The 16,323-nt window shown below is 38.4% G+C and overlaps 1 protein-coding gene and 1 pseudogene across 2 annotated transcripts in view; both read left to right on the plus strand.

The window, feature by feature from the left end:
- Positions 1–16,323, plus strand: part of PGGT1B (protein geranylgeranyltransferase type I subunit beta) — an 80,541-nt gene that overhangs the window by 7,634 nt on the left and 56,584 nt on the right. The window contains exon 2 of one of the 2 annotated variants that reach the window (XM_014583381.2): positions 11,089–11,211. In XM_014583381.2, the coding sequence (XP_014438867.1) occupies positions 11,089–11,211 (123 nt within the window). The remainder of the gene's footprint in view (positions 1–11,088; positions 11,212–16,323) is intronic. The other variant, XM_006166532.3, reaches the window with a different exon arrangement.
- LOC102485883 (proteasome subunit alpha type-1 pseudogene) lies at positions 13,558–15,074 on the plus strand (annotated as a pseudogene).

Genomic DNA, 16,323 nt, shown 5'->3' on the forward strand with positions numbered 1-16,323 from the left:
GGGTTGATTCTATTTGGGGTCCTTTGTATTTCTTGGGTGTGGATGGTTGAGTGCCTCTCTAGACTTGGGAAATTTTCTTCCAGGATTTCATGGAATAGATTTTCCATTCCACTATTAGTTTCTTCACCTTCTGGGATGCCAGTTATTTTGATGTTTGGGCATCTAATGGCATCCAGTATTTCTCGTATATTATCCTCATGTTTTTTTGTTATTTTCTCGATTTTTTTGGTGTTTTTTTCTAAGTCAGAGATTTTATCTTCTGCATCAGAGATTCCATCTTCAGCATGGTCTAATCGGCTCTTAGTACTTTCCAGAGAGTTTTCAATTTCTTGTATTATAGACTTTATCTCTAATAGTTCCTTCTGATTCTTTCTCAGAGTACCCATTTCTTCCTTCATATCCTGGAAGGACTTCCTAATTTCCTGCAGTTCGTTGTCTCTTTTCTGTTCCAGTTCACATAATTTGGTCACCATGAATGTTCGAAATTCTTTGTCATTTTGGTAACATCCTCCATATTTACGATACACGGAGGATCGTTTTCCTTTGTTGGAGACATATTTCCTTGTTTATTCAGACCTGAGACTCCTTTTCTACTTCTAGCCATTGGAAGATGTATTCCCTTTGAAAACCTCTTAGGGGAGTGTTTCTCCCACTACGAGTAGGAGTGTTTCTTTTTGGTCAGGAACATATGTTTGCTGAAGTCTCTTTTCTGTTGTTTATACCAATGTGCTCTCAAGATAGGAACTCTACTGAGGTATCTAAAAAGCAGTATTTCCCTTCTCACAGGTTGATCAGTACAAGGGAGGATCCCAGAGACACTTGCATTACTAGGGAATTTTAGATGTGTGATTCTAGACCTGTCTAGTCCCTCTATCAGAGTAAGAAGTGCAGAGGAGAGGATAATATGAAATGAAATGAAAGACAACAGAGAGAGATAAAGAAAAAGTCGCGCACCACGCAATTTCACCAGAGGCTTCTAGTTGGACCTGTTGCCTGCGGCCTGGAAGGATAGTCTGTGAAGAGAGGCAGAGCTAGGAATTAGCAATGGAATAGGTGGGCTCCAAGGGGAATAAAAAGAAAAAAAAGCCACAGAAAATTTCTATCTACCTACCAAGGAGGTGGAGTCGGGCTGGGGAGACTGGAAGTGGGGTGGGGGTCAGAGATGACCCTCCCTCAGAGTCCCTTGGTGACCAGAGGCTTCTAGTTGGACCTGTTGCCTGTGGCCTGGAAGGACAGTCAAGGAAGTGGAGTCGGGCTGGGGAGTCTGGAAGTGGGGTGGGGGTCAGAAATGACCCTCCCTCAGAGTCCCTTGCTGACCAGAGGCTTCTAGTTGGACCTGTTGCCTGCGGCCTGGAAGGACAGTCTTGCATGTATCAGTTTTGTTGTGATTTTTTTTTCAGCTTTTTCCCTTTTCTGATGCAGTCTTAAGTTTGATGCTCACGAAGAAGTTTCAATCTTAGCAAAGGAGACTAGTCTTAAAATTTCTACTCATACTAGAACCTTAAGACAAAATGTGTTGACTAAATCATACTTCTTACCTGGTATTGAAGCATTTATTGAGTACCCGTAGTGTGTCTGGATTTGGGGGATGTGGCATCACCAGTGCAGGTGTACCTCTGTGCATTATTATTTTTTTTTTACCAGTATATATGAAACAAGTTACTTAGGTGAACTGGATATTACCATTTGTATTGGGATAATGGGAATTAGAGTAGATTTTTAATTGATGGTCAAAATAGTGGCTATTTTCTAATATGTTTTTACCAGTCCAGCTGCTATAAAAGAAAGATTTAGGCAATTAGTTTTTGTTTTACAAGACATTTATGATCTACCTAGTCTCATATTCTTTCATTTTTTTCCTATATATTTCATATTATAATTTCTCTGTTGTCTGTCATTTTGAAATTGTCCTGTTCATTTCCTCCCCTATCTCACAAATATCAGTCTAGCAGTCTAATATCTCTCAAAGCTTGATGGTGAGAGGCTTTTACATCAACAGCACACATGAACCTTGGCTTTCTCCTTGATCTTCTGTGTTGAACTCAATGTCTGGGCCTGGGAATCTGCATTTATACAATAAACATCCCAGGTGATAGTGATATACACTATGGTTTTTTTTTTGGGGGGGGGTTGCTATAGGGTGCATGCGCTCGCCAGACAGAGAGACAGAAAGCAAGAAATCACTCCCCAGGGGGGATGGCCACACCGCAATCCTGTCTCCTCCATTCTCCTCTCAGAATCTTGGGCACACATGCACACATGCCCGGCAGTGTATACACGAAGTTTTGAGACTGCCTGAGAGGTGAAACAAATAAGCAAGCAGTTTATTACACTACTTCTGGGACCAGCAGGTGGCGTGGTGGTTAGGGCACTGGGCACTCCCACATGGCCGACCAGGGTTCAAGTCCTGAATCTGGTGGCTTGCTTTCTCACTTCCTCCTTCTCTCTCTCTCACCTGCTGTCTCTCTCTGGTCAAACTAAAAATAAATAAATAAATAAAATGAATGAATAAATAAAATAAAATAATAATAAAAAAAAGAAAACAAAAAAGAAATACTTTATTACACTACTTCCAGCTCTGAGATGCACATCTCTAAGAACTCAGGTGATGCTGTTACAGAGAGACAGAAAGTGAGGACCCCCCCCCGGGGGGGGGGATGGCCATGCCGCAATCCCTTCTCCATTCTCCTATCAGGATCTTGGGCACGCACGCACACGCACCTTGTGTGAATTTAAGCCACTGGGTCCAGGACTTGAACTGTAGTCGACAACATGGGAGTCCGGTGACATAGACATTATGCCAACTGCTGGTCCCAGTTCTGTAGTATTTATTGGGCCATCTATGTGCTAGTATTTTAACTTCATGATTGATTCTAATGTGAATTCTAGGGCTCTCTCTTCACCTACATTGTTATCAATTTTATTTGTGTTCCTATTTCTCAATGTAGCTGCTAGTTTATAATTTTAGTATTATGCAATATGACTTAACCATGGCCCCATGTGAGATCTAGCCAGGAAAGCAGTCCATCATCAAAAACACAGGGAGATAACAGTAAAGGAAGGGGTTGTACCACCAGAAACTGGCAGAACAAGTGATCCAAAATTTGGGAATCTAGTCAACTTCTGTACATCTGGTTTCCAGTGTATTCCCAAATTGTCACTCACTGCTCTAGCCTGACAGAACAGTTGCCATTTATATCATATCAGTATGTATTGTTCAGAGTAGGAAGAGTACTGAAAGGAGCAAGGGAAGACATAGCTTACTTCGTTTGGTTTTGCAGGCTGCAGACTCAGAGATTGAATTGTAGGGGAAAGAAGAAAGAGAGAGAACAGACAAAACCTTCTCCAAAAGAAGTGTTAGGTTGATACACAAGTAATTGCAGTTTTGTGTTGCTAAAATTTGCTTTTGTTATTGAAAGTATTCTTAAATAAATATGGTTATATTGTGTATTATTTTAATGCATATTTCTCACTGTATTTTTTATAATGATTTATAACTTGCCATTTATTTTATATATATTTTAGACTATGGAAATAATGTTAGACAAAAAGCAAATTCAAGCAATTTTTTTAATTGACTTCAAAATGGGTGGTAAAGAAGCAGAGATAACTTACAACATCAACAACTCATTTGACTCAGAAACTGCTAATGAATGTATAGTGCAGTGATGGTTCAAGGTATTTTGCAAAGGAGATGAGAACCTTCAAGATGAGGAATTTATTGGCCAGCCATCACAGGTTGATGATAACCAATTGAGAGCAATCATTCAAGCTGATCCTCTTCCAACTACACAAGAAGTTGCCAAAGAACTCAGCATTGACCATTCTGTGGTCATTCAGCATTTGAAACAAATTGAAAAAGTGACAAAGCTGAATAAGTGGGTTCCTCATGAACTGACCAAAAATTTTTAAAAATTGTTTTGAAGTGTTGTCTTCTCTTATTCTATGCAACAGCAATGAACCATTTCTCAATTGGATTGTGATGTGTGACATATGGAAATAATGTTAGACAAAAAGAAAATTCAAGCAATTTTTTTAATTGACTTCAAAATGGGTGGTAAAGAAGCAGAGATAACTTACAACATCAACAACTCATTTGACTCAGAAACTGCTAATGAATGTATAGTGCAGTGATGGTTCAAGGTATTTTGCAAAGGAGATGAGAACCTTCAAGATGAGGAATTTATTGGCCAGCCATCACAGGTTGATGATAACCAATTGAGAGCAATCATTCAAGCTGATCCTCTTCCAACTACACAAGAAGTTGCCAAAGAACTCAGCATTGACCATTCTGTGGTCATTCAGCATTTGAAACAAATTGAAAAAGTGACAAAGCTGAATAAGTGGGTTCCTCATGAACTGACCAAAAATTTTTAAAAATTGTTTTGAAGTGTTGTCTTCTCTTATTCTATGCAACAGCAATGAACCATTTCTCAATTGGATTGTGATGTGTGACAGAAAGTGGATTTTATACAATAACTGTCTATGACCAGCTTAGTTGTTGGACTAAGAAGAAGCTCCAAAGCACTTCCCAAAGCCAAACTTGCACCAGAATAAGGTTACTGGTGAGGTCTGATCCACTATAGCTTTCTGAATCCTCTTGAAACCATTATTAAATCTAAGAAATATGCTCAGCAAATTGATGAGATGCACCGAAAACTGCAGCTCCTACAGCTGGAATTGGTCAACAAAAAGGGTCCAAATTTCCTTGATGGTGACTGAGCAGATTGCACAACCAAAGCTTCAGAATTGAATGAATTGAGCTATGAAGTTTCACTTCATCTAGTATATTCACCTAACCACTCACCAACTGACTAGCACTGCTTCAAGTATCTTGACAACTTTTTGCAGGGGAAATGCTTCCACAATCACCAGGAGAAACGTTCATGTCTTCAAAGTATGCAGAAGATACTTTCTAAGAGTTCATCGAATCCTGAAGCATGAAATATTATGCCACAGGAATAAACAAACTTACTTCTCATTGGCAAAAATGTGTTGATTGTAATGGTTCCATTGATAAATATTGATTGATAAAGATGTTTGAACCTAGTTATAGTAATTTAAAATTCATGGTCCAGAACCACAATTGCTTTTGCACTTATCTAATAATAAAGTAAAAATCACTACTTGATTTTATCCAAGTACATGTGCTGGCAAAATTAATGCTCTATGTAATTGCACTGAGTGAGATTGCCCAGCATATATACATGACATACAGTCATCTGGCCACCATAAAATCCTACATTATTTTTCTTGCAGGGCCATAGCTTAGAATTCCTTTGTATTTCGTTTGACTTGTTTAATTCACTCTCTCATTGTTTAAGTTCTACTTGAGAATTCTGGACAATTCTGGAGTGATCAGAAAATTAATACTTCCCCTGTGTTAGAAGGAAGGCAGGTATTTGCCTGAAGGGAATTGGCTTGTTTACCAGTCATTGCTGGTTCCTCTTAATGGGATCTCGTTTTATAAACATAAGCTATTCACTGTAGTAGTCCTGTTAAGCCTTTAAATCTTACGATCTAAATTTAACTCTTTAACAATGAGTTGAGTGATGTACTTTTATGAGCCATTATAATTTTTTTTTTTTGGAGAGATTTTTGCTATAGAGCGCGTGCGCTCACCAGACAGACAGACAGAGACATAGAGACAGAAAGCGAAAAATCACCCACAAGGGGGTTGGTCATGCCACAATCCCTTCTCCTCCATTCTCCTCTCGGGATCTTGGGTGTGCATGCACACACACCCAGGGTGAGTTTTAAGCCACCAGGTCCGGGATGCGAACCATGGTCGACTACGTGGGAGTCCAGCGACATAGCCATTATGCTAACTGCTGGTTCCCGAGCCATTATAATTAAGTAGGCAGTAATTTAAAGTACTTTATCACCAGATGATTGATTTCTTGTATTTGATGCTTGCTTATAGGTAAATAATCCATATCCTGGAGCAAGGGAAATGAACAGATCGTTTAGGTTGCACCGACATACATTCAGTTTTAAAGCAGGGTTTCTCAACTGCAGCACAATTGACATTTTAGTCTGGATAATTTTTTGTTGGGTTGGTCTGTCCTGTGCATGGTAGGAGTTCAGCAGCATCCTGGCACTTACCCACTAGATGCCATTAGCACCCTCCCACAGTGGTGACACCCAACAGTGTTTGGTTATCATGTGTCCCCTTGGGGCAGTGTTATACTTAGAGAACCTCTGAAGCCTGGCTGCACTTTAAAATCACCTGGGAAGTTTAGAGGGAGATAAACAGTCAGGTGCCTAGACCTTACCTTCCACACAGATATTTTATTGTTGTGAAGCAGGCCCTGGGCCTTTGTAGTTTATGCTGGTGGTGTGGTGTTTTAGTCATTTGTTTTTCATGTGTTTCTAATGCCCAACCAGGTTTGAGAAGCACCCCTGAGGAAGAGCACACCACAAAGTGACAAGCTAGATAATTTCCGAAGTTCTTTAATATCCGATCTCAAGTCCTTCATGTGTTTCTACACTTTTGTCTCTGTCTTCCTTTTACTTTAGTCTCTAATAATGCTTTAATAAACTAAAGGATTAGATACTTAATTTTATCTAACTATAAATTTAATCATTTGTTTTATGGATTATACCAGAACTTAAAGCCTTCCTAGAGCTGTTCTTGAGGGTTAGATGTATAAATAGTATTACAGGGCTTTTTTTCTGTTAGTTGATCCAATGAATATTTGTGCATACCAGGAACAAAACAGACTTTTTCTTCATGAGACATATATGCCACTGAGAACAATGATTTTCAAATTTGTCTGCTGTTGTGTAGAGATTTTTTTCCATATCTACAGTATCATTTTGTTTTGGAGAAGAGCATTCCTTTGGAAAAACAGTTGCTAAACAAGGGCCTGGAGAAAAGACTTATGGTGTAATAGAGTGTAATTTGCTCTTAGGTCGTGTTACTTCTACTCCTTCAAATCAGGGCAAACACTATAATAATAACTTTTATTTGCTGAGTGCTTTTTGTGTGCAGGCAAGCACCATAACTGAGTGTGGCTATGATTTACATACTATTGGAAGGGGAGACTTAGGGAAGGTTAGGTATCCTACCCAGAATCATGTGACTGGAAATTGACTGATGCAGAATTTGACTGTAGTCTTGAGTTCTGAACTAAGCAATACCACCTCCCACCTAAAAGGGGTTCCATTGCCCTTACTTTAACATTGTTCTTTTCCAGATATATCACCTCCCTAATCCAGGGGGATCTTAGCAAATTGTTAGAATTAAATGGAAGTGATAACCAGAATACACAAGGAACTAAAGAAGCTGTTTGGAAAAAAGATGATCAACTCTATTAAAAGATGGGAGAAGGAGTTGAAAAGATGTCTCTAAAGATGACATACGAATAGCCAAAAGGCATATGAAAAAATGTTCAATATCCCTCATCGTAAGGGAAATGCAGATAAAAACAACAATGAGGTACCACCTAACCCCAGTCAAAATGTCTAATATTAAAAAAACAAAAAATGATAAGTATTGGCGGGGGTGTGGTGAAAGGGGAACTCTTTCACACTGCTGGTGGGAATGTAAATTGGGTCATGCCACTGTGAAGAACAATTTGGAGATTCCTCAAAAATCTACAAATAGAACTACCATATGATCCAGCAATCCCATTCCTTGGTATCTACCCAAAGGACAGAAGAATTCTTCATAGGAAAAGTGCTTGCACATCAATGTTTATTGCGGCACTATTCACAATTGCGACGTCATGGAACCAACCCAAATGTCCCCGTATGGAGGAATGGATTGAAAAACTGTGGCACGTGTACTCCATGGAATGCTACTCAGCCATAAAAACCAACAGAACCCTGGCTTTTGACAGAAAGTGGAAGAATATGGAAGATTTGTTGAGTGAGGCAAGCCAGGCTATGAAGGAGAGACATTGTATGTCCCCACTTAACATATACCGAATGTCTGCACTCTATAACTGAAACTGATTGACTAACGGCTGAACAAACACAAGAGATGGGTGTGCATGTCAGATGAGGTATATGTGGAGGACTGGGCCCTAACGAAGGACATTTGGAGAAGGGATATGGAAGTAGAGAATTAACGGGATGGGGAAGTGTGGTGTTATCAGTTGAAGATATTTTGATTAACGGGACTAGGGAGAAATGTTCACATATTGAAATGCTCACATTGTAAGCTAAACAGTGTGATTGAATGTATATACAAAAATAAATTAATTTAAAAAAAGACTTAAATGGAAGTAACATATAAGAAATTTTCCTGTTGTCATAGTTATAGCTTTGTGACATGGTAATAGTCTTTAAATGATGTTTCTCAAATACTTATTTATTATCAATGTACCAGGATCATCTTCACTTTCATTTTTGCCCTTCAACTTCAATTGGAATTAAATTACTCTCTGACATTTCCTCTTGGTATGTAGTGGATGCCAACCTTATTTCTACTGGGGATCAGAGAAAGAATTATACCCTAAAAAAAGAGATGAATATTTCCCCTTTTCTCCTAAAGTGGTAATACCATTCTAGATAATACTAGTCTAATATTAGTAACTTCTCTAGAGAGAAGTGAATTTATTTCATATAATGATGACTTTTTAGGCACTAAGGCTTAATTCTAGGGCCTTCACTGGTAAGATTGCAGAATGCATCAAGTGGCTCTGCTGTAAGATTTTAGACTGGATAATTAAAGTGTTAATTTACTACTATTAGTCTTAAGAATTATTAGACTATGGAAGTGAGATAACAGTGCTTCATCAAGCAACATTATACCATGAAAGGAATGATATATGACAGACTGTTTGTGTTAAAAGCAACTATAAGACCTATTTCATAGCTCAGAGTTAGTGTGGTGCTCTAGAGAAGCCAGATCTCACATGGCAACCATGGTTTGGATCTTCAACCCAGTCAGGCTGAAACATGCTGAGTACACAGCGATTGTCCAGAATTTAGTAGGCTGGAGGAGAGGGATTGGTGTGTCCAGACCCTGTGAAGGATGCCCTTCTCTTTCTCCATCTTTGTTCCACATGTGCACACATAGGCTCAAACAAAAACAAAACTGATTTTTACATGAAAGCAGAAGTTTAGGTTTTTTATTTGATAGAGTCTTAGAGAGGGAGGGTGTTGCCTTCAAGTTTTCCAGTTCATCAAAGAATATTCCACTCTAGAAAAACAGAGTTGAAATGCATTTGTATTTATTTCTTAAAGTGTTACATATTTTCCAAAATTTACTATAAGTTTTTTCTAAGGAGTTACATTATTTGTAAACATATTTGAATAAAAATATATTTTATTCTGGGACCAGTAGATGGTATAATGGTCGTGTTGCTGGACTCCCATGAAGCCGACTGTGGTTCAAGTTCTGGACCCAGCAGCTTAAAACTCAGACTGGGCACATGTATGTGCATGCCTAAGATCCTGAGAGGAGAGTGGAGACGGGATTGCGGCATGGACACCCCCTCTGGGAGGTGATTTCTCTCTTTCTGTCTCTTTGTCTCTGTCTGTCTCTCCAGCCATCACATGTACCCTATAACAAAAATCTGTCTCTAAAAAAAAAAAAATTATTCTGACATTACCCAAGAATTAAGCACAAACTGGGCCCAGCAGATAGTATAGTGGTTATATTACTGGACTCCTACAGGGCTGAGTGTGGTTTGAGTCCTGGACCCAGTGGCTTGAAAATCATGCCAAGTGTATGTCCATGCATACCTAAGATCCTGAGAGGAGAATGGAGAAGGGATTGTGGCATGGCGATCTCCACTGCCTCAGGGAGGGGGGGCTATGATTTCCCACTTTTCTTCTCACTGTCTCTGTCTTTCCAAATGAGTATATGTACCCTAAGGCAGAAACCTCTTAAAAAAAAAAAAAAGGAATTAAGCACAAACCATAAACATAATTGCTGATGGCAAATTAGTGAAAATTGATATTTTTATTTATTTCCCAGATGTTCGTGCTTATAGTATGTACCAATTAGGTGCAGGGAAGTTTTTTAAAGTTTAGTTTTACCTTCAGGTTAATACTAGCTTTAGTGGATTAATGTATGATTTGAGTAAATAAGATTTTTTTCTTTATTATTATTATTATTATTTAAGTTTTTGTGGTAGGGCACTTATACTCACTAGAGAAAGATGGCTGGGGTTTGGGGCATGAGAAATACCCTCCCACAAGGGGGATGGCCATGCCTCAGCCCCTTCTCCAGTCTCCTGTTGGGATTTTAGGCACCCACAGAAGCACCTGGTTTGATATTCAAGCCACTGTATCTGGAACTTGAACCACAGAGTCAGTCATGTGAGATCCAGTGCCTTAATATCTACGCCATGTGTTGGCACCATTAAAGTTGGTATCCTTTTTTTCTTTTTCTTTTTCTTTTCCTTTTTTTTTTTCCCTTAAGAGAGGTTTTTACTACAGGACGCGTGTGCTTGCCAGAGAGACAGAGAGAGGCAGAAAGCAAGAAATCACCCCCCAAGGGGGATGGCCAAACCACAATCCCTTCTCCTCCATTCTCCTCTTGGGATCTTGGGCTTGCACGCACAAGCACCCAGCGTGAGTTTAAACCACCGGGTCCAGGACTTGAACTGTGGTCGACTACATGGGAGTTCAGCGACATAGCCATTATGCTAACTGCTGGTCCCTAAATATCTTTTTTTAAAGAACAAAATTTTTAAGGTTTATTATTATTACTATTATTTTAATTGTCAGGGAGTGCATGTGCTTGCTAGTGAGAGAGAGAAAAAGCACTCCCCATGGAATGTGGTCACACTGCAATCCCTTTTTCCTTTCTCCATCCTATTGGGATTTTAGACACATGTGTACACGCACCCAGCATGTCTTTCAAACCACCAGGTTTACAATTCAAACTATGTAGGATCTGATTTCCTTAACCACTTGGTCATGGGCTCACCCCTACCCCCAGAATAAAAAGATTTCATTGATAATATAAAATTAGCCAGTTGGCTTTTTAGGCTTTTACAAAATGGAAGTCTAAAGTATTATAAAAGTACAATGAGTTTGTTATTTTTCTGAACCAGGAAGATTACAGTTCTTTGATAATTAAGATGGAGTTTTCTGTTTGTTTTGTTTTTGTTTTTGTTTTTCTTATAGGTTGACAATTGCATTTTTTGCACTCTCTGGGCTGGATATGTTGGATTCCTTAGATGTGGTGAAGAAAGATGATATAATAGAGTGGATTTACTCCCTGCAAGTTCTTCCCACAGAAGACAGTGAGTGAGTTTTTAGCCTTTTATTTTTGTTGTGACTTGGCTTAATAAGCATTAGACTAAAAACCTTAGTTTTTATTCACATACTATTAACTTATTCTGTGTTTCCTGGTAATGCAGCACTCCCACTCTATTCAAATAGAATACTTAACAAGTCTAATTATTAATTTCTTGAAAGAACAATTTAGAGTTGTCTGGGATTAAAAGAAATTCAAAGTGGCAGTACTGAACTGTGTTGTGTATTCCACACTGATAACTGTTATTTGTAGGTGATATTTATGTTCACTTAGTTCTACAACACTCACTCTTTCATTTAGAGTCTTTTTTTGTTGTTGTTGTCTCATCAGTAAAAATAGTCTTTGCCATCAGAAAGTTTCTGTTCAATATTCTGGTCATCTCCTTCTAACGTTTCTTTAGCATTTTTTTTAATGATTTCTTAGCGCTTTTATTTATACTTCAGTTATTTTTATATATTATTATTTAAAACTTAGAGGGCCACCCAGGAGTATAGTAGTTAAGGCAGCTGGATCCCATGTGGCTAAGTAAGCAGTTTAAGTCCAAGACCCAGCAGCTTAGAAAACATGCCAGGCATGTGTGCATGTGTTCGCAAAATTTTGAGAGGAAAATGGAGGATAAGGGATTGTGGTGTGGCACACAGCCTCAAATTTATAAAACAAACAAAAAGAAACTTTAAAATTTTTGTAAGTGTTCAAAATTTATATATTATATACTCAAGTAAATGTATGCAAGTTTTATAAACTCTGTTTTTTACTCTGTTGAGTGTAAAATACTAAACGTAGATGTAACTTAAACATGCTAGAAAGTTTTACCAAGCTAATAAACTAGTAAATCATGCAGTTTTTATCAGTGGTTATCACTTATCCATCTTAATAAGAATCAGAATTTTATAAATAAATACATATGGTTCATTAGTTGGAGTGATCATATATAAATCTCACCCAATGAACTTTGGAGAAGTAATAAGCTAAAACATTATTTAGAAAGAAAGAGGCTTATCAACAGATTATCTTAGACATAGTTTGTGGTTTACTTGGTTGTTAAAGTTTATAGTGGTTATTTTTTATGTGATAAGTTACACAATGTGGTCCTCATTTTTTGGAATCTAAGCTGTGACTGAGGCCAGATCACAGTTCCAATAACATAAAATAGAAGTAACATGATTTTCCCTTTTGCCAAGATTTTTTTTTTAAAATAATTTAAGTGAAACTATGGGTTTTACTTGTTTTTGTTTTTTATTTAGTTAAATATTAGATCAGATATAAGGTAGTATTACCAATTCTGTGTGCGTGTGTATTTTTTAACTTAAATTTTATGACCTGGTTTAGTTGTATACTGCAGTTACTTAAATGTATCTTACAGAGTATAAATACAAAATTATACACCCTGTCACACATAGAAAAGCTGTTTAAGATTTTACCAGAATATATTTTGATGTTATCTTTATTAAAAGTAAAATACTGATTTGTTCGATTTTGTGGTATTAGAGTATGCATTGCTCAGAAAAAAACAGGATACCGCATGGCATCTGCAGTTTGAATCTCCACTGTGATCAGATTAAACATGCTGGGCATGCACGCTAGTGCCTAAGATCAGGAAGACTGAAGGACTGGAGTATAGGGATTGCTACATGGCCAGATTCTGTATAGGCTGCTTTTCTCTTTCTCATTCTCTCCTGGCTTTGTCAGGAATGATGAAAAAAAATTTGCTGATACTTACTTTTCTGAAATAAAATAGTCATTGTTTCCATAGAAGAGTCTCTACCATAACATTTTAGTAAGAGAACGCACACTATAGGTTAGTTTCCAGAACAGTTGTCACTTACTATGCTATCTGCTTTCTGTGTTTTCTTATATTTTCCCCTACTTTTAAGGACTATTTGGTGGCTCCATGATTGAACTGTTTTTGGTATGTTCTTTAGTAGGTGTTTACTTCTACCTATCATTAGTATAATTAGTTTTTTATAGCACTTTAATATCCATATTCTTTGGATGGCGTAAGACTACCACATAGTTGACTGTGATGTGAGTCCTGGTTTTGGCAGCTTAAAACTCATTCTGGGCTTGTGTGTGCATGTGCCCAAAACCCCAAGAGAAGAATAGAGAAGAAGGGATTGCAGTGTGCCCATTCCCCCGGGGGGGTGATTTCTAGCTTTCTATCTCTCTATCTCTCGGTCTGTCTCTCGAGTGAGTACACATGCCTTATAGCAAAAATCTTTCTTAAAAATAAATATATATACGTATTTTTTTCTAAAGGCTGAATATATTCATTATTTAATCTTTTACTATGAGAGATTAGCTATTATCTGAAAGTTCCATATTATCTAATAATTTTTTTTGTTATATCTATCAGAATGACTCAAAATGAAAAAGGTAAAAAATAAAAAGTATTGAGAAGAATGCAGGCTCTGTAGATCGCTGAGCACTAGTTTTGGCAACACTCCTTGAATCAAAGGTGTGCAGTAGGCTGCAACCAGGCCTGTGCTGGAACCATATTTTGAATCAGTATGTCAATGATGTCACTGTTTGGAGCCCTGAGGGCAGGATTCATCAAATTGAATATGCTATGGAAGCTGTTAAACAGGGTTCAGCCACAGTTGGTCTGAAATCAAAGACCCATGCAGTGTTGATTGCACTGAAGAGAGCACAGTCAGAGCTTGCAGCTCATCAGTAAAAAATTCTCCAGGTTGACAACTATATTGTTATCTCAATTGCGGGGCTTTCTACAGATGCTAGACTGTTAGGTAATTTTATGCGCCAAGAGTGTTTGGATTCCAAATTCGTTTCTGATAGACCACTTCCTCTGTCTCGGCCTGTGTCTCTAATTGGAAGCAAAACCCAGATATCAACACAACAATATGGCCGGAGACTGTATGGTGTTGGGCTGCTCATTGCTGGTTAATGATGATATGGGCCCTCACATTTTCCAAACTCGTCCATTGGCCAACTATTTTGACTACAGAGCTATGTCTATTGGAGCTTGTTCTCAGTCAGCTTGTACTTACTTGGAGAGACATATGTCTGAGTTTATAGACTGTAATTTGCATGAACTGGTTAAACATGGTCTGTATGCCTTAAGAGAGGCTCTTCCTGCAGAGCAGGACCTAACTACAAAGAATGTTTCCATTGGAATTATCAATAAAGATTTGAAGTTTACGATCTATGATGATGATGTGTCACTGTTCCTGGAGGGCCTTGAAGAAAGATCACAGAGAAAGGCACAGCCTGCACAGCCTGCTGATGAACCTGCATCATGAAAGACTAATGAACCAATAGAACATTGAGTGATAAACCTGTCTACATATATATTCTCAAGCATGTAAGAAATCAGGAACCTATGATTACAGTGATAATGATAGTAATCTATACTTCGAACCAAAAGATACAGAGTGCTAGAATAGTATGTTGTAGGGATCAGTTAAGATGTGGGTTTTTTTCCAAGCAGCCTCACCACGGAGATATAATGGAGAGCATTTTTCTTTGAAAGGATCTATATAGTCATTTTCTAGAAAGCATAGCTATGTGTACTAATGTTTTTATGTGAAGAAAATAGTGTCTTTGCAATTTTAAAGACTACTGTGAAATAAAAATGTTTCACCTCTGATAAAAAAAAATAAAAGAATGCAGTAAATCGTAACTTTGGTACACTGCTGAAGAAGTTTTACAAGTGCTTTGGGAAACTATTTGGCAATATTTATTAAAGCTGAGGGCCAAACTTGTCTGAGGATGGTGTAGAACTTCAGATGGCTGGATGCAGCATGGCCAACTACACTGTTTGTTTGTTTGTTTGTTTGTTTTTCTTTTTTTTGGAGAGGTTTTTGCTATAGGGCGTGTGCACTTGCCAGACAGAGAGAGACAGAAAGTGAGAAATCACCTCCCGGGGGGATGGCCACGCCGCAATCCCTTCTCCTCTATCCTCCTCTCGGGATCTTGAGCACGCACTCACACGCGCCTGGCGTGAGTTTTAAGCCACCGGATCCAGGACGTGAACCCCAGTCGAATACGTGGGAATCCAGCGACATAGCCATTACGCTAACTGCTGGTCCCCCAACTACACAGTTTTAAAAATATACAGGGTGTGTGTGCATGCATGTCCAAAATCCTGAGAAGAGAAATAAAGGAGAAGAGATTATAGTTTGATCATCCCCCTCAGTGGTGCTTTTATGTTTCCCTCTTTCTCTCTCTGGTAAGTACACATGTGCACACATGCCCAAAATCCTGAGAGGAAAATGAAAGAGAAAGGATTGTAGTGGGGGAGCACTGCAGTCCCTGAAGGGAACACATACCCCTTTAGAAAATAAAATTTTCTACAGAATTTCATGCCTAAAGTCAGCATGTGTTCACAGTTAGGTAAATGTCAGCTGAATTTGCTATTGAAAGTATTTAGATTAAGATATTATGTGAATCAATGAAATGAGGGAAAAAATAAAAAAGGAATGGGAATCAACTGCAGATACCAGAGACAGTGTAGGAGGAGGTTAGGAAATGGCAGAAGGTGAGAAATTAGGGGGGATCACACACAAGAAACAAGAAATGGAGAAGAAGCCGGGCCTTCAGCAGAAGGTTCCACATGGCGCCAGCAAACTAGATTTCTCAGGGAATGAAGATTTTCCACTGATAATTCAGCCTCCAAAAAACGAGCTAGCAGCAGAAGAAGCCAGGTCTTCAGCAGAAGGTTCCATATGGCGCCAGCGAACTAGATTTTTCAGGGAATAAAGATTTTCTACTGATAATTCAACCTCCAACAAACGAGCTAGCGGGTTAAAACATTCCCCAATATCTACTGAATCTGCTGCACCAGCCATCACAACAGAACGGCAAAGATTCTAGATCACCTCTGCTTGCTCCTGAACATTTTGACTGAACATCAAGAATTTGAAAGAAACACACCATCATCCATCAGATGACAAGAAATCACCGCTGGATCACGAGAAATATGGGAAAACGAGAAAATACCTCTCCTCCAAGGGAAAAGAATGACTCTTCTTCATCCACAAGCAGTTCGGTGAAAATCATGGAAATGTCGGATAAGGAATTTAGAGCATTCATAATGTTGAAGCTAACAGAGATGGAAGAGAAGAGAGATAATAAACTGCTAAAGA

Source organism: Tupaia chinensis, unplaced genomic scaffold (genome assembly GCF_000334495.1).
Source record: "Tupaia chinensis unplaced genomic scaffold, TupChi_1.0 Scaffold144269_1, whole genome shotgun sequence".
NCBI lineage: Eukaryota > Metazoa > Chordata > Mammalia > Scandentia > Tupaiidae > Tupaia > Tupaia belangeri.